The sequence below is a fragment of the Oxyura jamaicensis genome, chromosome 1 (assembly GCF_011077185.1).
Source record: "Oxyura jamaicensis isolate SHBP4307 breed ruddy duck chromosome 1, BPBGC_Ojam_1.0, whole genome shotgun sequence".
NCBI classification, from domain to species: Eukaryota; Metazoa; Chordata; class Aves; order Anseriformes; family Anatidae; genus Oxyura; species Oxyura jamaicensis.
Genome location: NC_048893.1, coordinates 12113707 through 12136422, shown reverse-complemented (window position 1 = coordinate 12136422; position 22716 = coordinate 12113707). Strand labels below are relative to the sequence as shown.

Here is a 22716-nt window from a genome sequence, read left to right as displayed (position 1 = left end):
GGATGCTATGAAGACAACAGCAAAGCAAATAATCTTTTCAAATGCGAGAAAACATAATTGGAAATTGCGTATATCAATACCTTCCAAGTCTGCTCCATTGCTGTGATTGTTATATTTCAGAAAAGAAATACAGGAGCTAAGGCGTTTCACATGTTAAATACAGGTGAGAAGAAAAAAAAAAAGCCATCATACAGATTTAAGAGGTGTTAGGCAATAAGACATAGGTATTTGAAAAAAAACCAACACATTAAATGATACGATTATTGTAGGTCCTCTCTGAAGTGTAAAATCCCTTCTGTGGTTTTTATGGATTCTAAAAAGTGTTGGCAGATGAACACTGCAATAAAAAGCATTACTGGCCCCAGCTGTCTTGTCTGCCCCTCTTCCCAGCGCCTAACCCTCTTAGCCCCTGAGCAGCCAGAAAGGAGACACGTTCTTCAGCTGATCCCGTGAAAAAATGTTTTTTTACCATAAATCCAGCTTTGTCACCTGTTTCATCGAAGATGCTGGGCTGTACGTGCACATTGCTTCAGCGTGGAGAAACTTCATTTTTTTTTCCAGTCTGTTGTGAAGGATTTGAGAGCACAACGGTGGAAGGAAATTCTTAAACCACTGCAGCAAGACTTGTTACGCTGTCAGCAGCTCCCAGTCAAAACCCAAGTCAGTCCTGATTGTCTCATTGAGTTCAATTGTTCGGGCAGTAATTACAAAAGAATTTGGATTTGCCACTGGTTGTTCTGAAAACTTTGACTATGGAAAATTATGCTTTTCTAGTCTTTTTTTTTTAATACATCACACTTCTACATGATGAAACTGCCTTTGTAAGCAAATTTTGTACCCATAAGAAGGCTAATTTTCCCCTCCATTTCCCAAGGTGAATACGTTAACTTTTAATGAATTGTAAGAAAAATTAATAGCAGTAATAATTACATTTAGCTTATTTTGCAGACAAAAACCAGCATAAAGATGTCTAAGTGTTATCAAATGTTTTCAATTTACTCTTGGCACAATTATTTCCATGCTTGAATTAGAAACTGAACAGATGCCAAACCAAGGAAATAAGCACATGGAAAGCAAACTGTGGAAGCTGTAAAGAGATTAAATAATGTTTCTCAAAATGGTATTTTCATTTGGAGACCTTAGCAAGGCTCTGGTGCATCACTTCGGTGGGCAGCTAAGAGCACAAAGCCACAACAATTTTAACTTGATGCTGTGTACAGCACTTACACATAACTTTTTCTTTTATGGGGTATGTCTGAAATTTAACAAAACATATATACTAACTAACTTAGTTGTGGAAACAAGACACATTTAGACAAATGTTTTGATTAATAATCAATTATATCAGCTCTTAATACTTCGTAATTCTAATTAAAATGACAACTCACAAATTGACATTTTTACTGTTGCAGTTTTTGAGGGTTTTTATGGTCTAGAAAATGCCCAAAGATGTCCCGAAGTGCATATGAAAGTATAGAGAAAAGCACATTGATACAGCTTCCACAATCCATTGAAAGTCTTGTGTTAAAACTAACAAGCTTCTATTGTCTCTGTGCTTATGGGTTCTGTGTCCTGCTGCAGCCGTTCCACAAATGCCTGACTTCCACAAAGGCTCTTGGAGTTCATAAATCCCTGTGCAGCCACGGTGGCGGGCTGGAGCTACGGCACTAGGCACTGTTCCATTACCCTATAATAGTTTGGTTTTAAGGGAAACATTTTTGACAGCGTTTATCATTTTACTCTAAGCATTTATATTCTGCTGTTTCCTCTTAAAGTTCGAACGAATTTGCAGCTCTAAGCTGGCATTTCTGCAGCGTGTGCTTTAAGTAGGGCTCTTTCATTGCTTTGTACAGCTTCTGCCTTCCCAGGATTTTCAGGGTGTACTAAAACATTATGCGTAACACTGAATTCAGGCCTGTCTTTTTAATGTCATGTTGAGGACAACACCTTTATGTGGTCTTTTACCCACAGAAGATGGCTTGTATTTACAAAGAAAGATGCACTGACATTTGGTTTAAGTATTTTAGGATTGCCTTAAGTGTGTCCCAGCAAATTGATGCATCCTTGTGATCAGTGACAAAGTGGCGGGGCCAACACCTATTTCTCGTGCGAGCACCAGGCTAGCAGCCACATGGAGGTAGGACTGTGGGAACTTAAACACAGGACTAGCGTCGGAATTTCCAGCGTCATGTAATTTTCCTTGCTGACAAATGGCTCTGAGATAGCAGCAGCAAACCTCCAAACATTAGTCACGCTTCTCTCCAGCACACAACAATTACACATAATTGGGTACTATGTCACCTCGCTCTACTCTTGACTTTCCTAAAGAATGAACTAATAAAAACTTGGCTTACATTTATAAGCATAGTATACTACCTGGAAAAGGAAACAATAGCTCAACTCAAGTTTAGCAGCATACTGTCAACTGTCAAAGCCTGCTCTACATTTACTAGTTTAGGTGTCGCTTTTTAAGTACAGTTTTGGGCTATGACTCCCCACATACAACAATTTTATCTTCATACACGTTTTCACATTAATACATTGCATTATGATTCAGTGCACTGTTTTTTTAGATATCCACCATGTGTATTAAGTTCAGAAGCATGAAGATTTGTCTTAATCATCAGCATCATTAATGGAAGTGCACATTAAAAGGTATTCTGCTACTGGCATAGCTACCTAGCCTAATTAGTCCAATAAATCTTGGTAAGTTTGCAGCATGGAGAAAAGTGACGTTGTGCTGCTGGGTGACTTCAGCATTTCACAGGGGCTGTGGTCAACGCAGTCGTGAAGGCCCCGCAGAGCTCGGTGGGCTGGCAATGGCCTCTGGCAGCTGCAGCGCTGCGCTGACAGCTCGGGCTTGCTCTGGGCTGTGGGGGAATTTGACAGCCATATGTGGTGACTGCATCACTGCTGCAGGCCCAGGTGCAGGCTGTGAAAAGACTCTGGGTACCCTGCCAACTTTCTTTGGCCAACAGCACAACTTAGCATTTCCTCTTGCTAAAGATCAAAGCCCTTGGGAAGCGCTGTTCTGTTTTTTGAAGTTTCCAAAGCTGGGTGTGAAAATATAGTTGTATCTCATGCATAGTGAAAGTTCATTCAATGACATGACAAACCATTCAGTCGCTTGACAAACCACTGATTTGGTGTCAATACCAGTGCAGAAGAAAAATGAACTGGGTTTTAAAGTCTGCAAAGTTATTACAGGTACCTACATGTTTCTCACTGTAGCAGAATTAAAACGCACAGGCTGTTCTGACTTATGCAGGTAATAAACTTCTTTCTCAGGAAGCTGAAAATGACCTTTGTAATCACAGGCTGGTTCTACTTATGCCAGCTTCTCATAGGTACATTTATACCTGGATTTTGGCCTGGGATTGGATGGTAGTTGATTATGACCAAAGTACATGCTGTGAATTTTTTTCCTGTGCTTTGATATAGATGCCATTTTTCCGCATCACGCCCAGAAATCCAGCTTGAAGATACCCCATTACAGTAGGAAACCTCGAATGTGAGGAAAGGCCCTTTTAGTAGAGCTAGCTGGACACAGAAAATTTGCTCTTCCCTGTTTTGAGATGAATGTTGAACCCTATTCACCTTGGATTATAATTTGAAAAAAAAATTAAATAAAGGAGAAGAAAGCAGGACTACTAGAAGCAAGCTTATTCAGAAGCTGATCAGTTGTAGCTCACATGAAAATAGTGTGTGAAGCAAAAAAAAAAAAAAAAACAAAAAGGTGATCTCCAGACCTTATTTGTAAACTAATACAGCATATACAAAACTTCAAAAAGCAATCTGATTTGTAGCAGCCTGACAGATAAAGCCTGATTCGGTAGCTAACCCATTCTTTCCACTGAGGAAAGAACAAAAGTTTCCGAGGATGACTGAGATTAATGTAAGTGGGACACTAGCAGCAAAGCAACTCCAGACACCAAGGACTCACCTGTTTATTTCTGTGACCTCTGCTTGCTTACAGCAGACCTCAGGACCACTGCAGACTGCCGTGGGCAGAACTGGGAGAGCTCCCACTCGGGACAAGCAGCCCAGTTACGGGCCGGGCTGCCTCATGCAGTGAGACCATCCCTTTGCTGAACCAGCAGCGGAGGTCCGTGTGGTCCCGCTGCTCCTGATGGCTGGTAACCCCGGCGGGCTGCCCCCACTCGCAGCCTTAGGAACTTGCCGTCCTCCCACCAGGCCTCCAGCCCGACCTCTGACGACGATTTGGGAGCGTGCACGGCGCTCAGGCTCTGCCCACAGCGCCGCCGCCATCTCACCCTTCGACGCCAAGCGCGTGAGATCCCACCCTCACCACCCCGTGCCAGCCCTCCTGAGACCTCCACCCCCTCTGGCTGCTAGGAAAGCCAAAACCCCGAAAAATTAACGCAAAACGGCACCAGCGCCCCCGTCACGGCACCTTGAGCCCCCCCCACCCTGACCCCCAACGAAACGCCCTGAGCCACAGACCCTCCACACCAACCCCCCTCCTCCTCCCCAACTACGCACTCAGCCGAGCCCGCCGCCCCCAATAACCCGAGAACCCGCCCCTCCCCTTCATTCGATTGGCCGTCCGCGCCGTCTCTCCGGCATCTCTTCCCGATCATTGGACGAGGCGGAGGCTCCACCCCCCTCCCTCCCGCCCCTCCCGCCGCCGTCGGTCGAGGCGAGCCGCGAGTAAATAGAGGCAGGAGCGCAAAATGGCGGCGCCGCCGAGCCCTGGCCGCGTCGCCGCGTCGCCGGAGCCCTTGGGCTCCAGGCCGGGCCCGGACGCGAAGGCTCCCCGCGGGTCGCAGCCGGCCGCCAAGAAAATGAAGGGGACCGACGAGAGGAGCCTGAAGGGCTCCAAGCGTGTCAACGGCGAGGGGGGCGGCGGTGGAGGAGGAGGCGGCACCAAGCAGCCGCCGGTGGTGCCGAGCTTCAGCGGCCCCGCGGCGTGGGGCTTCGCCGCGCTGCCCTCGGGGAGCTCGGGGGGCTTCGCCTTCCCCTCGCCGCTGCCCAGGAAGCTGCTGCCGCCCGCCGTGCTGCTGCCGCCCGCCTCGCCCTCCTCTTCCTACCGGCAGCACCAGCACCGCCACCACCGGCACCGCCTGGCTCTGCCCGCCGAGAGTGGTGGTGGCGGCTGTGGTGGCGGCGGCGGCGGCGGAGGGGTGGCCGTCGTGGGCAGCGCCAAGGCGAAGAGGCCGAAGGAGAAGCGGGACAAGGAGAGGAGGAAGCACGGAGCCCTGCCCGGGGCCGGGGCTGCCGTCGCCGCCGTGGGGGGAGATGGCGGCGGGGCGCTGAGCGCGGCGGCCCGCGAGGAGAACGGGGAGGTGAAGCTGCTGCTGCAGAAAGGTGAGCGGGGGGGACACCGAATGGGGGGTGGGAGGGACGCTGAGCCCTCCCCCCGGTCCTAGGAGGGAGTCCCCTACTTCGGGGGAGACCTCCTGTTATCGGGGGGAGCCCCCTGTTTGGTGGGAGCCCCCCTGGTCGTGGGGCACAGCCCCCCGCTTTTGGGGAGGCTCCTGCTTGGCGGGAATCCCCCTGTTTGTGTGTGGGAGTCCACTGGTTTTGGGGAGACCTCCTGTTTGTGTGGGGCAGCCCTCTGCTTTTCAGAAGCCCCTTGCTTTCGGGGAGACCCCCTGGTCGTGTGGGGGAGCCCCTTGCTTTTGGGGAGATCCCTTGTTCGTGTGGGGGAGCCCCCTGCTTTTGGGGAGACCCCCTATTTGTGTGTGGGAGCCCCTCTTTTTGCGGAGGGGAGCCCCACTGTTCGTGTGGGGGGCCCCCATGCTCCGGGGGACCCCTGCTCCTCTGCAAGTTCCCAGGGAAGGCAGCGGTGGCTCGGTCTGCCGTCAATCCTGTCAAAAAAAGGGGGTGTGGAGTTAGCTATGGCGTCAGCCAGAAGCTGCCAGAGGCCTTAGGTTTTCTTACCTATTAGGGAAATAAGGGTGTCCGGGGGTTTTCTAGGGGTCTGCTGAAGAAATCGAGTTTCTGTCACTGTCGTGACAGAGACTGCGCGTTATGAAAATACGTGCTTGTTAAAAATTAAAAAGAATCCTAAGTGAGCTCATTTATTGGGCTGTTTGTTTTTACAGGCTAAGTCATGGAGCGTCAGAGACCATGCACTTGAAATTTAGATAAGCAGGCTGTCAGCCTCTCATTTAGGTGCTTTTTCAGGTTTCCTTTATTTTCCTTTATTTTCTGAAAATTACTGAGCTATATAAGCTTCTATAAAACGCATCAGGCCTTTGGGAGGAAGGTCAGGAGTGCTGGGTTCATTTATTAATGGATCTGGCCAAAAATGGCCACTCCAGGTAAGATAAGATATTAGGCTAGTTTGTTGCTGACAGGCACTGACAATAGATGCTTTGGAAATATAAAACAGTACAGGAATATGCTTTTTTTTTAACCAACATATGCTTGCCCAGTCTCCAGTGACCTTAAACCAGATGTTGATGCCTTTGCATTTATATTAAAATACAAAGAACTTAAAATGTTTGCTCCATTACCTAGTTTTAGCAAGTTTCCTTTCTTCCTTTCAAAGGAAAGATAAATTGCAGCATTTGTGTAGGCTTAGGTTGCTTTGATTATGGCCTATTCCTTGCACTTACAGGATGAGCCAAGCATGTGAAGACCAATTATTAATATCAATATACCACTTTCTGTCTATTGATTACATCGTCCAGCTGCCTTACTGCATTTTCTGCTAGTTCCCACTAGTATCTTAATCTGTGCTGTAGCATTAAGTATTTAGAGTCGCTTACCTTCGAGTATTTATTTTTTATTTTTTGAATTATTTGTGTTCTCTTGATTCAATGTGTCCTGTGCGTCGTCTTGTTGGGATCTTGATTGCTGCTGTACAAGTGGGCTTTAAGTACGTCACTTCAGCACTTTCAAGCATTTCAGTTTAGGTACGTTTATTTTCATTCTTTTGTTCAAAAGATGACTTGGGAAAAATCTGCAGAAGTTACTTCCAGTAAACATTTGACGATGAAGTCTTTTTGCTGTCTATGATGGCTACCAAGAAGCTCACAGCATCTTCCTTGTGAAGTTATGAAAATAATAACCACAATCGCTGCCATTGCCATGGTGTCCTACCAGTGTTACCCAACTGCTCATAAATCTCTGGGAACAGTATTGTAATAACAAGATGAAGTGTTTTTGCGTGCTGGTAAATTGTGAATTGAACCCTCCTGAAAGTAGGGATTGGCCTTGTAGAGGCCTTATATCCTTCCACTCTTATCAGGAAGGATATTTTCTCAAATACAACCTGTGCTGGCAGGTACAAGTACTTGAGATTTGAGCTGCTGTTTGCTCAGAACAGGTGTTTTTACATTTAATTTAGCTTTGAAAGCCTGAGAACAGGCCGGAACATTTTCCGAGGCAAGTGATCCCTTTATGGTATCAAGGTCTTTAGATTTGTTTAGAGGAAGTGATTTCTATTGCTGTAGCTGCTGACGTAGTTCTGTGCCTAATCGAAGAACTTCCTATTCACTGAGCTGTGTGCTTCAGCAGAGAAGGCCCCAAGGAAGTGAGGGATGCACCGAGACCTCTGCTGAGAGCAGCCGGCCTTTGAAATGTGGTTCAGTGTTTGTCTGTAGATTAAAGAACAGGTTTGTGCTGTTAATCCTGTGAATAATTTACTTCCCAGAGAGGAAAGGAGAAATGCAGTTCTGGAGGAAGAAAAGAATGACCCTGGGGAGGGAGGGAGGGCACCCCAAATCCTCGGATGGAGGCAAAAAAAAGACTGATGCGTTAGGGCAGGAGTGAGGGGGCATGGACTAGAAGATGCCAAAGGGACGCAGGATGCAGCAGTGTTTTTGGAATGAGTGGACTTCAGATCCTGACATGAAAGAGGGAGGAAACAGCATGCAAAATGGTGAGAGAGGGTGGTGATGCTGATCTTGGTATGGGGCAGAAGACATAGGTAGTGCTGCAGAAAAGCAAGGAAGGATAGAGGTGGGGTACATAAAAAGGAGTGAAAAATGTAGGCAGCCTACAGGTATGACATCAGGGCAAACTCAAAGGATTTCATATAATGAAAAAGAAGTCTGAGCTGCTTGCATGAACAGAATACATAGGGGGAATGCAGGAATAACACATGGCCCTCTGTAATGAGCTAAGTTTGCAGAAGCTGTTGCATGTGCAGCTGGTAATACTTGCTAAAAATCAATCTGATGCAGGCAAATGCAGCATGCCCCTTCTGCAGCCTGCTTCCAGCCAGCCTTTTTCCCTTTCAGTGCTTTGGAGAATGAGCAGCAACGCAGAACTGACAGTATCGATTGATTTGTGCTCAGTATTCAGAGCTGGTGCACGTGTCAGCGTCTCACCTCAGAAGGAAGATGGGGTGGGTTAGAAGGCTGCAGGTGCAGAGCCCTGTACAGGAAAATACAAGTATCAAAAGTTAAGTGGGTGTAACAGGTGAGACTTCCTTATTTATAAAATATCTGAAGGTGGAAGAACTCCAATCTCCCCTTCGCAGTCGAAGTGGAGATGGATTGCACGTAGGCACGAGAGGTGGAAGGGGTTTCCCAATGAACTTGGCACTGAGGAGGGTGCTGGTGAATTAGGGGGACGGCTGTTCCAGTTGGTGAGCTGTGTACATGCTCTTCTGCATATAGCAGTTATGGTGCTGGGGGAAAAACAGTTCTGGTGAGAGAGGGAGGGCCTACACGAGTCTTGGTATGGGAGGAAATGAAGACTGTAGCTGGGGAGGGATGGCAGGATCTGTGCCATGAGGGGCTGTGGTGCACCAAGGCAATATGCGCATGTGGTGATGTGGGGTGGGTGAACGTGAGGTCTGGGCTTGGAAAAATGGCATTGTAGGGCTTGCAAATTGGGTAGTACCAACAGCATTTTTCTAATTCTAGTGCTGATAGCATGGGGTATTGACACAGAGCAGCAAATTATGAGAAGTTTTTCTGCCTGCCATCTTAGCCCAGTCAGAAGAGCTGAGCGTGAGGGCTGCCGATTGTCCTTTGCTTGTGCTAATGGCTGCTGGGCCAGAGCTCCCAGTTTTGAGGCACCTTTCTGTCCTGAGTGACAGGAAGATGTTAAACAGGGTTACCATAAAAAATAATATCTTTATACCCATTTAACGTTTTTGTGTTTCCTTCCTTGATCAAGTACTCCCTTGGAGATGTTTGTGGCCGTTGGATGGGCAGGACCTCGAGCTTGCAGGGTCGGAGCCAGGCCTTGCAGCTCCAGGCTCACCTGAGTGAGCCCTGAGATGAGGGCAGAGAACCTGGAAGGCCGTGTTGCCACCTGCATGGTTTATCCTGGAGATACGAGGTTTGGACCATTCAAAACAGATTTGCCTCTTACATGGCCAGTTCGTTCTGGCACTACGAGCTGTGTAACCTGCTGTGCTTTCAGACACGGTGTGGATCTGACGGAAGTGCCTGCTGTTCCGGGTTATGGCTGTACTGACCCAGTTAGTTATTTAACTGGTACTCTGCATTAGCAGTTCCTAGTTTAAATTGTTTTCCTAGCAGTGCAAAGCTCAGGTCAGCCCCTCCCCACCTCATCAGCTTGTTTTGTTTGCTTTGTTCCACAGGCGTGCTGCAGGGTGGGAGCCAGGCTCCTCAGCCGTGTCCTCTGTTTTTTTTGCCATCTCTGTGTACAATTTTCCTCTCTCCCTCCCTTCCTCCTTCATAGTTTGTCTTCAGTGATGGCTTTGCTGATAACACTGCCTCAGTGTGCAAGCAATTACAGAACGAGTTTGGTATTTTTAACTTGCTGCTGGGGGTTTCCCTATGAGCAAGAAAGTAAAGCTGGGCCTGGTACCGTAGCCTTTTGCTTTTACTTCCAGTCTTTTTTCTCCCTCCCCCCTCCTGATGTCTTCGAAAGATAAGTTAGATGATATTTCAGACAGACATTTACCTTTGATTCCTCTGGTAACTTCATCCCTTTGACTTGCAGTTCACTTAAGGCTTTTGAACTTTTAAGAGATTTCATATTTCAGGTTGCTGCTGAAGTTCAGTTTGCATCTGGTGGGAAGCTCGTTTCAGTCCAACTTAGCAAATCAGGTTTGGGTATTCTGTTTCCCTTCTTTAGGTTGGGGACCATCATCTTGTTAGGTAGCTTGTCATTTTCCTTCTGCTGAACGTTTCATTCTGTTCATTTCTATTTATTTCCCCCTTTTTTACTGTCCTGCTTAACCCAACCACCCCCTCCCTGTTCCTGACTCCTCTAAATCCGGAGGCCATTTTTGTGCTCGCAAAGCCCCTGATCACTCCTCTAAATTCTGCAATATATTTCTAATCAGATATCCTATAGTAATCAGCAGTACTCAGAAAGCGTTGAGGGCTTTAGGTGTGAGACGTTAGAGGAAGAAGGACTTCACAAATTTTGTGAGATGATCAAGATTTATTTGCAGCTTACATCAGTGTCACTTCCAGCTCTCCGAGCTAAGCATTTGATGCTGAAGTGAATTTGAGGCAGTGTATCTTTGTCCTGAGGGATCCAGTTCCCACCAAGCCTTGCTGGACAGAACAAAATCTTGTAAGTCGGGGAGCAAATGAAGCCCCTTCTGTACCCCAGAATCCAGCTCTGCATGTAATTTATACACAGAAATTTACTCTGGTTGTAGAATTGCAAATAGTGAATCGCAAATAGCTTTTCTGAGCTGAAACGAGATCAGCACAGCAGTTGGAAACGTCAGATCTGAAACCTCTTCTGGAGGCCTTGTTTGCAGCTGCCACGTTCTCCACTGCTGATTTCTGATGCAACTCCCCAGTGCTTGGGCTTACGCTTGGCTTGTACAGCTCTGCACGTAGGAAAAGAAACTACAGAGATTAGAGAAATCGGAGAGATAAGGCTTACATTTCTCCCACGTGTTTTAATTCTGAAAAGGGGATTTCCTTTCTTCCCGTTCACTGGAGGGCTTGGGGTAATGTTCTCAGCTGTTGAGGGGTCGTCCTTAGTCATATCTTGGGTTTTAAGCTTTAATTGCTGAAAGGGATGTCTGCCAAGTAGTTCTTTGTATTCATTGGGATGAGAAGACCTGTGTTCTTTTTTTCTTAGAAATATTGTCTGGGTTTCCTCATGCACGTGAACTGAGGAGGGTTGGTTGGATGGATGGACGTGCAGGTGTCAGGACCGTTACCGTTGTGGTGTGAAATGTACTTAACGTGTCTGCACAGCCAGATAAACATGGCTTCTTGAGGTTTTACTTTATGGGTGTTAGTATTAAAGGAGGAAAGGGCGATGGAAGGACTGGTGCCTGATGTGCTCCCCTCCTCCTCGCCCTTCCCTCCGGCACAGCGCTGTGGGCGCTGGCAGCATTGACGGCGGCCGTTAGCAGTGGCTTGTAAATATTTTGCCTGATGTGCAGTGACAGCCCTTAAATCAAAGGGAGGGGAGAGAGGCAGAGCACTTTGAACGTAATCTATGGCTGACTACTGATGTGGGTTACCATCTGGAAAACCGATGCAAAGCAGCTGCAGCTTCTGGCATCTATCTGATGAGGCTCTGAAGCTCGGCTCGGGGTGAAAGCTGCCTCGCTCGAGCTCCTGCGCGGGCTTCAAGGTGCGGGTTGCACAGAGTGGCAGCTACGTTGCACATAAGGCAACACAAAGCATTTCCTGCTCAACCTATTCTATATGCACTTGATTTACCTCTTTCTTCCAGGAAGCTTGCAGCAGAGGTGAAGGTCTGGCTACATTTCTGAAATCTGATCCTGTTTACGATTCCTAAATTGTTGCAATCGTTATGAGAAGGTACCTAGTTAGGAAATAGCTTCCTATAGCCTTAGGTGCACGTGGCTTATAAATACAGTTCATCCTCCATTTCTTCTGTTTATCCACTCAGCCCAACACCCAGGAAAAGGCTCGAGGAGGAAGTACGCGTGTTGTGCTGAATTAATTCAATTATGGGGGGGGGGGGGGGGGTTAATTTGTGGGAAAATATTTTAAATACCCCTTTGGAGGGGGGGGGGGGGATGTGTTTTAAGGGGTCTTCCATCCGTATACAGCACTTCCTGAGATATACTGCTGGGGCTGTTTTTTTTTTTTTTTTTTCTGGGTATGGTGTTTCTGTAGGACATTAAATCTAAAGAAAATGGCACTTTGAGTGACACTTCTATTGGGAATGTGAGACACCCAGAAATCTCTTAATTCCCTGGGTGCTGTGATTACTGCAAACAAGGATACGTACTCCCACAGAACTCTGTATTTTAAAAAGTTTATGCGTGACATTGGCTTATTTAGTAGAGTTAAAAATAACTGGACTAGAGGCTTTATTTCTTCAGATATTAGAGCTTGAAAATGAAAGAGCAATCTTAACTGTTGCTTGGACCTTCCATAGCTGCGTCCGGCTGCGCTTGGCATTTATTTTTTTAACTGCAGAAGATATTTTCTATCTGTTCAGTCTGTGAGCAGTTATTTCCTGAGCAGTGTATTTCTTTGTCAAAGACACACAAAGCAAAAGAACATTTTGATAGGGGAAAATCTCTGCAAAATGGTGCAGGGCCCGTCCCTGTGTACCCTGTGATACACGTTACTTCAAGCTTTCAGCTTTTAGTGTATTTGGGGCTATGTACAGGAATAGGAAGTGTGTGTGCATGCAGGAAGAGCATGTAGAAAAATCAGTAGCAAAGTGAGAAGACCGGTACGGGTTGGTGTGCTGCAGTAATGAGAAGGTAAGATTGTATGTAATTGCTTCGTTAAGCTGTTTTCCCCTACTGTAGCTGTTAAAAGACAAAAGTGAAAAAGATGCCAGCATGGCTTAACGTGAAGCGGGACCTGAATATTTATTTCATCAGCTTCAGAGTCAGTTCCTGGAAGTCTTCAGACGAGCGGTAAGATAGGGAAATGAGCGTGTCACGGAGCACCGAGCGGTGGGTGTCACCAGAACCTTCCCACAGCAGTGTAAGCGTGGGCAAGTAGAGAGCTAGTGCATTGCGTAGGCTTCTGGATGGCTTCAGATCAAGGATGTTGGTGTGACTGATGTGCTGATAAAGTGTCAGTTGAAGCTTCCAGTAGAGGAGCTGCTATTTTCCCAGAGAGGCTTGCTTCACTGCATTTGTGTTGGCATCTTAATACCCATATAAGTATTCTCTGCTGTCACTTCCGAGGTGATAGATGGCGTCATGATTGACTTTTCCCCTCAAGGCATTGGAATAACAACTTTTAAGATTTACAATTTTCTCTCTTTTCAAAGTAGACAGAGCAGACATGACTTTTTTCTTAATAAATAGCTCAAAAAGTTAGTCAAATCCTTATATTCACGACTAATCGTTTGATTATCCCTGACCAGAACAACCTTGGTAAAAGCGGGAGCACCTAAATCAGCTTAAGTAAAACTGAGGTTTGTATTGCTGGGATATCTAATGAAGTGGGAAAGTAGTTATTAACAGGTAGATAGGCTCAGGTGGCTTCACAGAAAAATAACAGAGCTTGGACGAATTTTGAAAGGTTTATAATAAACCTTTACGTGACTTGCTGCAGAACATATGCTGTACCTAGTACTTATTTTGAATTAATCTTTTATTTGGACTAGAACATCTTTTTATTATTTTTTTAAGCCTACTTTTTTTTAAATGTACTCCCACCCCCAAAACACACCCTTGTGGAAAAGGGTCCAGTAACGGATCACAGCTCTAACTGGTGCCTTTATTTTATTTGAACATACTGAACACAAGGCCTTTCTATGTAAAACCTGACACCCCTTTTTGAGTCAAATTACCCCCTTACCTTACTTTGAACTCAAATGATGTCCTCGTTAGCATGTGCAGCTTGAATTCGTTAATTGCTTTTCTAAGCGCTCAGTAGTTCGTGGTGCACACAGACTGTTCCAGCTGCTCGTGCAGTGCTGTGGCATACAGGGAGGTGCTGCTTGCTGGTTGGTACTTGATGTTCTCTTGTCTGGAATCACTCACCATGTGTGTTGCAGTGCCCTGGAGACTCATTTTATCCCTTACCTATTGCAGCTCAAGCTTTTTTTTTTTTTTTTTTTTCCCCTCAGTTCTGTTTGATAGAAGTAGCATTGGTGGGAGGTAACTGCAGAACATCCCATGGACATGGAACGATTGCTGTAAGCATCTCTGCTTCTTCACTGCTTTGAGACTGCCATGCAAATGAAGTGGGGAACCCAAGGTTTGCTGTCAGTACTGGTTGCTATCAGTAAATCTCCAAAAAGCCATACTGGAGTTTGCAGGAATTGTTAACTTGTTCAACAAGACAAGCCTTGTCTTTTATTGGTCACTTATTGTACAACACCTGGGTTGTAAATTGCCCAATGTTGGGTGCGTTTGTTTTCAAACAGGATTTTCTTGTTTGAGAAAGTGAGATTTGGACTGAAATGGTGCATGGCTCGAGGGCAGTGAAACTATCTTGGAGAAGCCACTCCAAGATACTCTGTGGTGTTTTGGAAACTCGCAAGGCACTCTAGCCTGCATCAACCTACACCAGCTTTAGTGTTACGCTACCTCAGTGGTTATCATGGAGACTGTGTTTGAGGAGCTGCACTTAGCATATGGCATTTATCACGGAAGGGTGTTTTAATTCTGTGTATGGACTGTAATGACTCTTGGATACTTGTAAACTTACTGCCATTGTAGAGCTGGTGTGGCTAAGTTGTGATAGATTTTGTGGTAAACTCCATCTTATAAGAATTTGGTTTTTATCTCTGCATCCCACTGCAAGCTGTGAAATGGGACATCTATCACTGAGGAGATCCGTCGGCAGAACTGTCCGGGAGCTGTGTGTCAGTTCTGCCAGCCAGACTACAAAACACACATTTTTCCTCATAAACTGAAGCCATTTGAACTGAAAACTCAGTTCAGAGGGAGGAGACCTGAGAATTTGTACACTTAAACTGGGATCCTCAGCTGTTTTCTTACATGCCTCAGGCTATACACTGGTCATGTTGTAGCGCCGTGATTTCTACAAGGGAAATAGTTGGGTGTAATTTATCTCAAACCTTCCTCAGCTATCTTTGTGTTACATTTACAGTCACTTCAGGTATGAGCTGCTTGTGGATGCTGCTGGAGGGGGTCATAGGACACTTCCATTGTTTCTTTTGTCTGGTATTTCTCACCATTGTCTCAGCTTTCTAGAAGTGAAAGTAAACCAGAGGCTCTCTAAAAGGCTTCAGCTTGTTCTCTGTCCCTACTTCAGCGCTGCTTCTGTCAGAGCTGCAGGATTCACTGGCCTGCGATGCTATTCACGAGCCGGTAATAAAAGCTTCTTTCAGTCCTTCATTCATCCTTGTTCAGCCAGGCTCAGCGTTTGTGTGTGCTCTTCAGTCTCACTTTGATTCCTAAGTGATAGCAGAAGTCAAGTGTACCTCTTAACACCATGCAAATGTCGAGATAAAACCTAGGCCTGTCCACGGTAATTGTGTAATCCTGGCTGGGCTGAGCATCCAGCCCAGGTTACAAATCAAGCCTGGTGTTGCTGCCTCCATGCTGAGTGAGTGGGTATCTGCTTTCATGGTGCTGCTGCTAATGCTGTTATATAATCTACTTCCTACCTCATGCTTCTGAGGTGCAGGGGATTTGCAGTTTGGGGGCTCTGTCTCGGGAGGAGCCGGCTGCAGAGGAAGGATCCTGTCTGTTCAGCCTATTCCTAGGAAGTCCTGGCTTGTGCTGCTGCGAGCAGCTTGTCTGGGCTCTGTGCTCTGCCCTGCGGGTAAATCTGCTTTGTCATCCCTGCTCCTCGAGTCGTTAGAGGTCTTTTCCTGGGCATTGCTATTTCAGTGGCTGAGAACTAACATTTCCAGACGGCTTTAACCATGACTACCTTACTACCTTTTTTTTTTTTTTTTTTTTTTTTTTTTTGTGCTAGCATAGTTTTTTTTCTCTATTGCCTGTCCTGATCTGTGTATAGGCAGCAGACATAACTCAGCTGTCATCTCTGTTCTTTATTTTCATTCTTTAAGCTTGTCCATCCTCTTTGCAAAATGCATTCTTCATCCTAACTGATGAAGATTCAAATTCCATAACCTTATTAGAAAACTCCTAAAAGGAAAGATAGGAGAGCTGTGGAGCTGCTGTTAGAGTATTCATTTAGGTGGATTAACCCTTGCACTTTCTTCACCCTTAGGTAAAACCCTTGTACTTTTTATTTAACCAAACTATTTATGAAGCATGTTAATAGTTGTGGATGCTCTCTATTCTATTCCAAAATCCAAATCTTCCTTTTGCTTGGCTTTGACCATTTGTTAGTGAAGATACCTTCTTCTGTTTTCTGTGAAAGCTTGAGGGAAAGTAAATAATTTCTCCTTACGTCCATGTGGGGTCTATATTGCAGGCACCATAAATGACACACCGGGATTGTCTCTCAGCTTTATTACCGAGAAACCATTCTGAAGCATACAGTTATGTAGAAGCTTGAAATGAGGCTTACTCTTCCCCTGTGAAGGTTCAGAAGCCCAATAAACACTTAGAGCGGGTACTAGGCTTCAGGCCAAGAAACCAGACGTGTGGTGCTGGTTGCAGTGACTGTAGAGAAGCTGGATTTAACTAGTTTTCAGTGCTTGGCCTCAAAGGTAATTCTAAGCTCAGCTTGAAAAGATAAGTCCCAGAACTCAGGAATTCTGTGGACCTAGTATTTTTCGTGTAGGAAGAGTGCTTAAAGGGCCTGCTTTGTACTGACAGACTTACAAACCTGGAGTGACTTGTCAGTACAGTAAATGAGTAATAACTGCTCAGATAAGCTGTTGCTGATGTCAGGTAAGCAAGGGAAACACGAATGCATTATAGCTTCTTTGCAAATACAGATTTTCCAACAAATAATGAACTGGCATACCTTTCTGTATTGTGTCTGTTAATTACATGTTGCTACTGTTAACACATTAGTGTGGCCTGTGAACTTAATGTAAAAGATTTTGCAGCTGGCAAATGAAATTTTCATTCCAAGCTACCTGTGAGAGCCTTTTAGGTTAGACGATGTGGGGGCATATTATGTGAAATTTCTAGTGTATGTGAGCATTCAGGAAAATACAGCGTACTTCTTCCTTCATTTCTAATCTAATGCATATAATTTAAATCTTAAGAAGTAAGAGCTGCGTACAGGTGGAAAATTAGAGCAGAAGGTACTATGAGTAAGTAAAAATTGTTAACAACTGTGTGCAGTTAACGTGTTGATACAGTTCTAGTGTAATAGAAATGAAACTGGTCTAGGTTCAGTAAGTTTATGTTGAATTATGCAACAGATAAATATTAGCTTTTCATATCATAAGTCCCGGAATTTCCTTGTAACTCTTTTTATCCTCTTGATAGGGTTTGCATAATAGCAATATGAAATGTGCATGTGACCAAGTTTGCTTCTCTCGTTTAATTGTAAAATATTTGTGTTTCAGCTCAAATCAAAGAGAAAATGAAAGAAAGGGAAAAGAAACAGAAAGAGAAGAAGAAGCACAAAATAATGAATGAAATAAAGAAAGAGAATGGAGAGATCAAATTACTGCAGAAAGGTACGTTCAAGCTGCTTAGTGTTTTTTCATTGTAGTGCATTAAAGCCTTTGTAATTGGATTGAGTGCTGAATTTTAATATTGTGTCTTTCATTTAACTTAAATGCCCTTTTCCAAGAACAGCTGGTATAAGGCTTGGAATTTAAAACTTAATTATAAATGCTAACTTTCTTCAACTGCAGATACTGCAGTTTAAAAACATAACTATTGCCACAATGCCAGTATTCTTATGCAGTAGCAGTAAAGACAAGTGGTTTAATGACTGACATTGCTGATATCTATGCTGTCGCAACAGTTCCTGAAGAAGATTGTCATTTTATATACCATAGAGAGGAAAAATGAATCCAAGTCATTAAATATCTAACACTAAATGCACAAAACTAAAGAACCAAAGAGTTCTAGTTCAGGGACTCTGTTACATAATGAGAAATTAAGTGTGTGCAACAGGCAGTCCTAATTTTGGCTAATTTATCCAACTCCATTACTGCAGTGGGATATAATGAAAATGTTCCTACACTTGCTTGGGCACGCACTGACTCGCAGAATCGTACAGAAGTTGAGGATGGATGGAGCCTCTGCAGATAGTCTAGTCCAATGCCACTGCTCAAAGTAGAGCTGAGTAAAGCAGGTTGCCCAGGGCTGTGTCCCCATTAGACTTCGTGTCTGCAAGGATGAAGACTCCAGAATTTGCACAACCAGTACCAGCGTCTGACCACCCATGTTGTCTTACGTTGGATTGGACTAGATGATTTCAAGAAGTCTTTACCAGCCTCACTGATTTTTGTGAGATATCTACATTTTTACTCCTTCCCGCTAGATATTTATACACACTGAAAAAAAATTAACCTCATAAAGCCTTTTCAGGCTGTAAAATCCTGCTGTTCTCAGCATCTCCTTTTGTGAGTAGTACTCTGTTCCCTTAGTCATCTTCCTGGCCCTTTGCTGGACTTCCTCCAGTATGCACATGTCTGCCTTGGATTGGTGAGCCCAGAACTGGGCACGATATTTCCAAATGTGTGTCACCAGTGCTGAGTAGAGGGGAAGAATCACTCCATCAGCCTGCTGGTGGAGCAGTTAATGCTTTTCCTAATCCTGTCCAGGAGACTCAGCTGATGGCTTATGGTCAGCTTGGCATTCATGAGGACTCTCAAGTCCTTTCCTGACAGGCTGCTTTCCAGTTGGGCTCCAGCCTGTGGAGCACAGGGTTATTCCGCACAGCTGCAGGACTCCGCACTTCCCCAAGTTAACCTTGTGAGACTTCTGTTGGCCTAATGTTCTCCAGCCTATCAATGACCCTCTGGCTTGGTAGCACAATCCTCTTGTGCATCAGCCACTCCTTCCAGTTCAGTCTCCTCTGCAAACCTGCTTAGGGTGCACTCTGTTCCATCATCTCTGCCATTACCGAAGAGTATTGGGTGGTGTTGGCCGATGGTATCAGCACTGGAGTACTCTAATATCACTGTCCTCTAGCTGGACGTCATGCTGCTGATCGCAACCTTTTGAGCACAGCAGTTAAGCCAGTCCTTGGTCCACCCCTCTCTTCATTTATCTGTCATGCTTTGCCAGTTTTTCCTGTGAGGATGTTGCCTTGTTTAAGTAGACCCAGTACTTTTTATCAGTTATTTTCAGACTGTGCTTTTGAAGTTAGGCATAAACTCCTGATAAATTTTTCTGTTATGTCTGCTGGCTGTAGGGTTTAATTTACAACAAAAAATTGAACCTCCCAAAACAAACCATTATCTACAGCACATTCATGTGAGGTAGCAGGCGTGCAACTCTGTAATTACTGCATCATGGTGTAGAGTACAAATGCAGATCCAAGTAATTGCAGTAGAAACAACGACAGTTCAAAACCCGTGCTGAGCAGATCTCTAGGTATCAGCCTACAGCACGCAGGATGTTTGAGCTGGTGACTTCCTGTGAAAGATGTGACTTGTCTTCTCCAATGTGGAAGGAAGTTGGTGGCTGAGATACTGAGCAACGCTTAACTGCCTTGGCGGTGACGATCTTCAGGTCTTGTTTCTGTACCAGCACTTCCTACCTCGTGTGATGAGTGGCAGTATAAAGAGGGCACGGGGTAGGGAGTTGCACAGACAGCAAGTCAGTATGTTTCAGTGGGACGGAAGTGTTCTATAGAGGCTGTGCCTGGTTTTGCCAGTGTCCTGCAAGAATTACTCCTGTTTCAGGCAAAGAAAGGAGTGTGTCAGGAGAGCAGAAAGCAGGCAGGACATAAACCCCCACAGGGTTTATAACACGTTTAGAACAGCAGTTTGGGATGTCTTCTGTGGGCCTGCCGAAGTCTGACTGCATCTGCTTATATGTTCTCTGGGGATGGTACAGCATTTCCTGACTGCTTTGCTGGTGTACCTTCATGTCCTAACAGCTGAGGGCTAGAGGGCAAAAGCTTTAAGGTGTAACTTGTGTCTCAGTCAGTGCCTCTGTAACCTTCTGAAATGCTAGTAACCTTTCAGCTGAGGATATCTTCTTCTTGGAACAAACTTAAGCTCTAAACCCTCTTATTCTGAGCTCACAATTCACTGCGTGGACTCCAGGAAACCTCTAAGTTCAGTGCCAGTCTGCAGAGACTGGTTATTTCTCCTTCTAGGCATTGGAACCAGATTTTGTTTTAAAAATGTCACTGACCATCTGCTGAATGCTTTTATTATGTTGAGAATATTACTAGTTTCTTTTTTGTCCTCCATTTTTGACTTTCTTTGAGGGAGTGGTGATAATAGCCTGTATAACTCCAGACAGCTAAATCAGGTGTCCAAGGTAAGGGTGGCTAGTTACTTGTTGATGCCTTTTTGGGGAGAGTTGCTGTATAAGCCTGATTTTGGTGCTTTGAGCTTAATGCTGGAAGAGTTCACCTCAATTAGAGGTGCTTAGGGATGCAAGCAGTTCATCTGCCTAAATTGGTGTTGCCTTTCTGTTGAAAGCAGCAATAAACGTGCCCTAGATGGAGAAGGGCAACTTTGGAAAGGGCTATTTTGTCATGTCCTGACCTGCTAAAAGAGATACTTAACTCTTTCAGTGGGCCTGGTGGCTTTTCTTCTGCATCTAGAGCTCAATGCTTTTTCATCATCCTTTTTCACTAGCAGATATCTTATGCAGAATAAATCCATATAGTTGTTCCTCTTTCTCTGTAATCGTTCATTTGGAAGTGAAGTCTGTTTTTTGGAAACGTGCTTGTGTAAGGAAGCTTTGCTGTTTAAATTGCTTATATTCCCACCGTTCTGATTTGCATGTACTGATGACTTGACTTCACCATCCCTATGCACCAAGTTACCAACTTCTACCTGTAACATAGATGAGGATAGGGTAAACCTCATATGTAAAATATATGGTGTATATATATAAGGTATATACCATATATATATATGGTATATATAAGGTATATATAATATAAGGTATATGAGATGAGCTGAGAGAAGAGCTCTTAAGTTCAAGTTGGCCTCAAACATTTTTCAGAAGGAATGCAGTCAGTCATACGTTTACCTCGTGCTGCTAGTGGGTCACTGCTTTGAGTTCAGAGGAGACGTCTTTGCTGCTTACCCTTGCTTCCTTCCTTTCCCCAACTACCTCATTTCTGCCACTGCAGTTGTGGCTGTCTGCATTGCCCCTCCAGTCTAGCTAAAGCCTTGTGTTGGCCAGGCAGATGGATAAGGACCTGAGAGGAACTGACGCTGGAGGTGAGCAGTCCCTGCTGCTGTGCAGGCAGGCTGAGGGGCTCTCAGGGTGTGCTGCCTCAGGATGGGAGCTCAAGGAAGAGCAGAGCTGCCCCAGCATTGAAAGGGACATGGGGTCAGACCAGCCCACACTGCTGCCTGTGAGTTCTCTGCAGGCTGAAAAGGCTTACGTACAGCTTCTTGGGCTGGAAAAGGTCAGAGGACTGGTGTGAAGGCTGTGGGTACAAATCACAGCAAAATAAGGGTAGTATTTGGGTAGCATGTGTACATGTATTACTATAAAATAATTACCATTTTTAATGATTCCATTTCAAATACAAATATAGGACTTCAGTGGGAATTGTCATGCTGTCACATCTATAGGAGCTGTTACTTTGGGAATGGTGTTTCTGCCCCCAGGCTCTTGCTAGTCACTGTTTTTGGCTATGTTGCTAGGCGAGTCCAAGCAGGCTGGGTATACACACAATATTTCTCTCACCCTGTGAGTGTGTTGTATACGTGAAGCGGGTTTCGGTTCTGGAGACTGGAGAGAAACCAACACAGTACCGTGAGGATGATGAAGGAAATGGAGCGGGTCTGTGAGCAGAGGCTGAGGGAGCTGGGGCTGCTCAGCCAGCAGCAGAGGAGGCTTGGGGGATCTCAAAGTCTTTAAAAACCTTAAGGGAGGGGACAAAGAGGACAGCCAAGCTCTTCAGTGGTGGCCAATGCCAGGACAAGAGGTGATGGGCACCAGCTGAAACAGGAGGTTCCCTCTGAACATCAGGAAGTGTTTCTTGACTCTGCGGTTGATGGAGCACTGGCACAGGTTGCTCCTGGGGGTTGTGGAGGCTCCCATCTTGCAGGTCTTCCAAGGCCACCTGGATATGGTCCTGGTCAGGTGGCTCTGGGTGTCCCTGCTTGAGCAGATGGCATCCAGCTATGGGAAGAAGAATAGCTTGCTGGCTTCTTTGTACTTGTGTAAAATACATAGAACAGTAACGTAACAACTGCCCGTGTGTTTTTAGTGCAGTAACTCAGGTGACCAGAGTCCAGACGCTGTTTGCAGACCGTCTCTTCAGGATGTTCTAGAAGACCTTAAATGAAGTTTTATATTTTTATCACTTTATAAATCTCTGCTCATCTTAAAACATCCCTTTGAGGCTTCCATGGTAAAATGCAGTTGTTGGAAAGGGTATAGGAGGAAGCGTGTTAGGATCTTCCTGTGAGGCACTGCTGGGTAAGGGTTTCCTTACAGAGCTGGGCATGGTACAACTCGTCTGTATCAGCGTATACACTTACTTTGCATCCTGTGTTTGCATGCTTGTAAGTTTCACTTTCTGAAAATCCTGAGCAGTTGTTCTCAAGGTGGTTGTGACTGTTCCCAGGAGGGCTGAGACAACTTGAAACAGAATTATTTTATGCTTCTAGACTTTTCTGATGCTTAATATTAAGGCTTTCAAGCCTGAGACTAGAACACGATAGCTGTCAGTTCTCCGTTTACTCCTGCTGCTTGCTTTGGTGCCTGGGCTGTGTACAGAGACAGGTGGAAGCTGTGTGTGTGTGTTCAGCACACGGCCTATTAGCTTTCCACCTGTCAGCAGGTGATGGTGATCATTCTCCTCAACCGTGGAGTGCCTGTGTGTGTTGTCTGTTCAAATTCCT

The 22716-nt window shown here is 45.3% G+C and overlaps 1 protein-coding gene across 2 annotated transcripts in view; it reads left to right on the top strand.

Moving 5' to 3' along the window:
* The first annotated feature begins 4646 nt into the window (after positions 1-4646).
* Positions 4647-22716, top strand: part of RSBN1L (round spermatid basic protein 1 like) — a 52487-nt gene continuing 34417 nt past the window's right edge. For both annotated transcript variants that reach the window (XM_035315547.1, XM_035315546.1), the window contains exons 1-2: positions 4647-5328; positions 17278-17391. In XM_035315547.1, the coding sequence (XP_035171438.1) occupies positions 4695-5328; positions 17278-17391 (748 nt within the window). In that variant the 5' untranslated portion in view covers positions 4647-4694. The remainder of the gene's footprint in view (positions 5329-17277; positions 17392-22716) is intronic.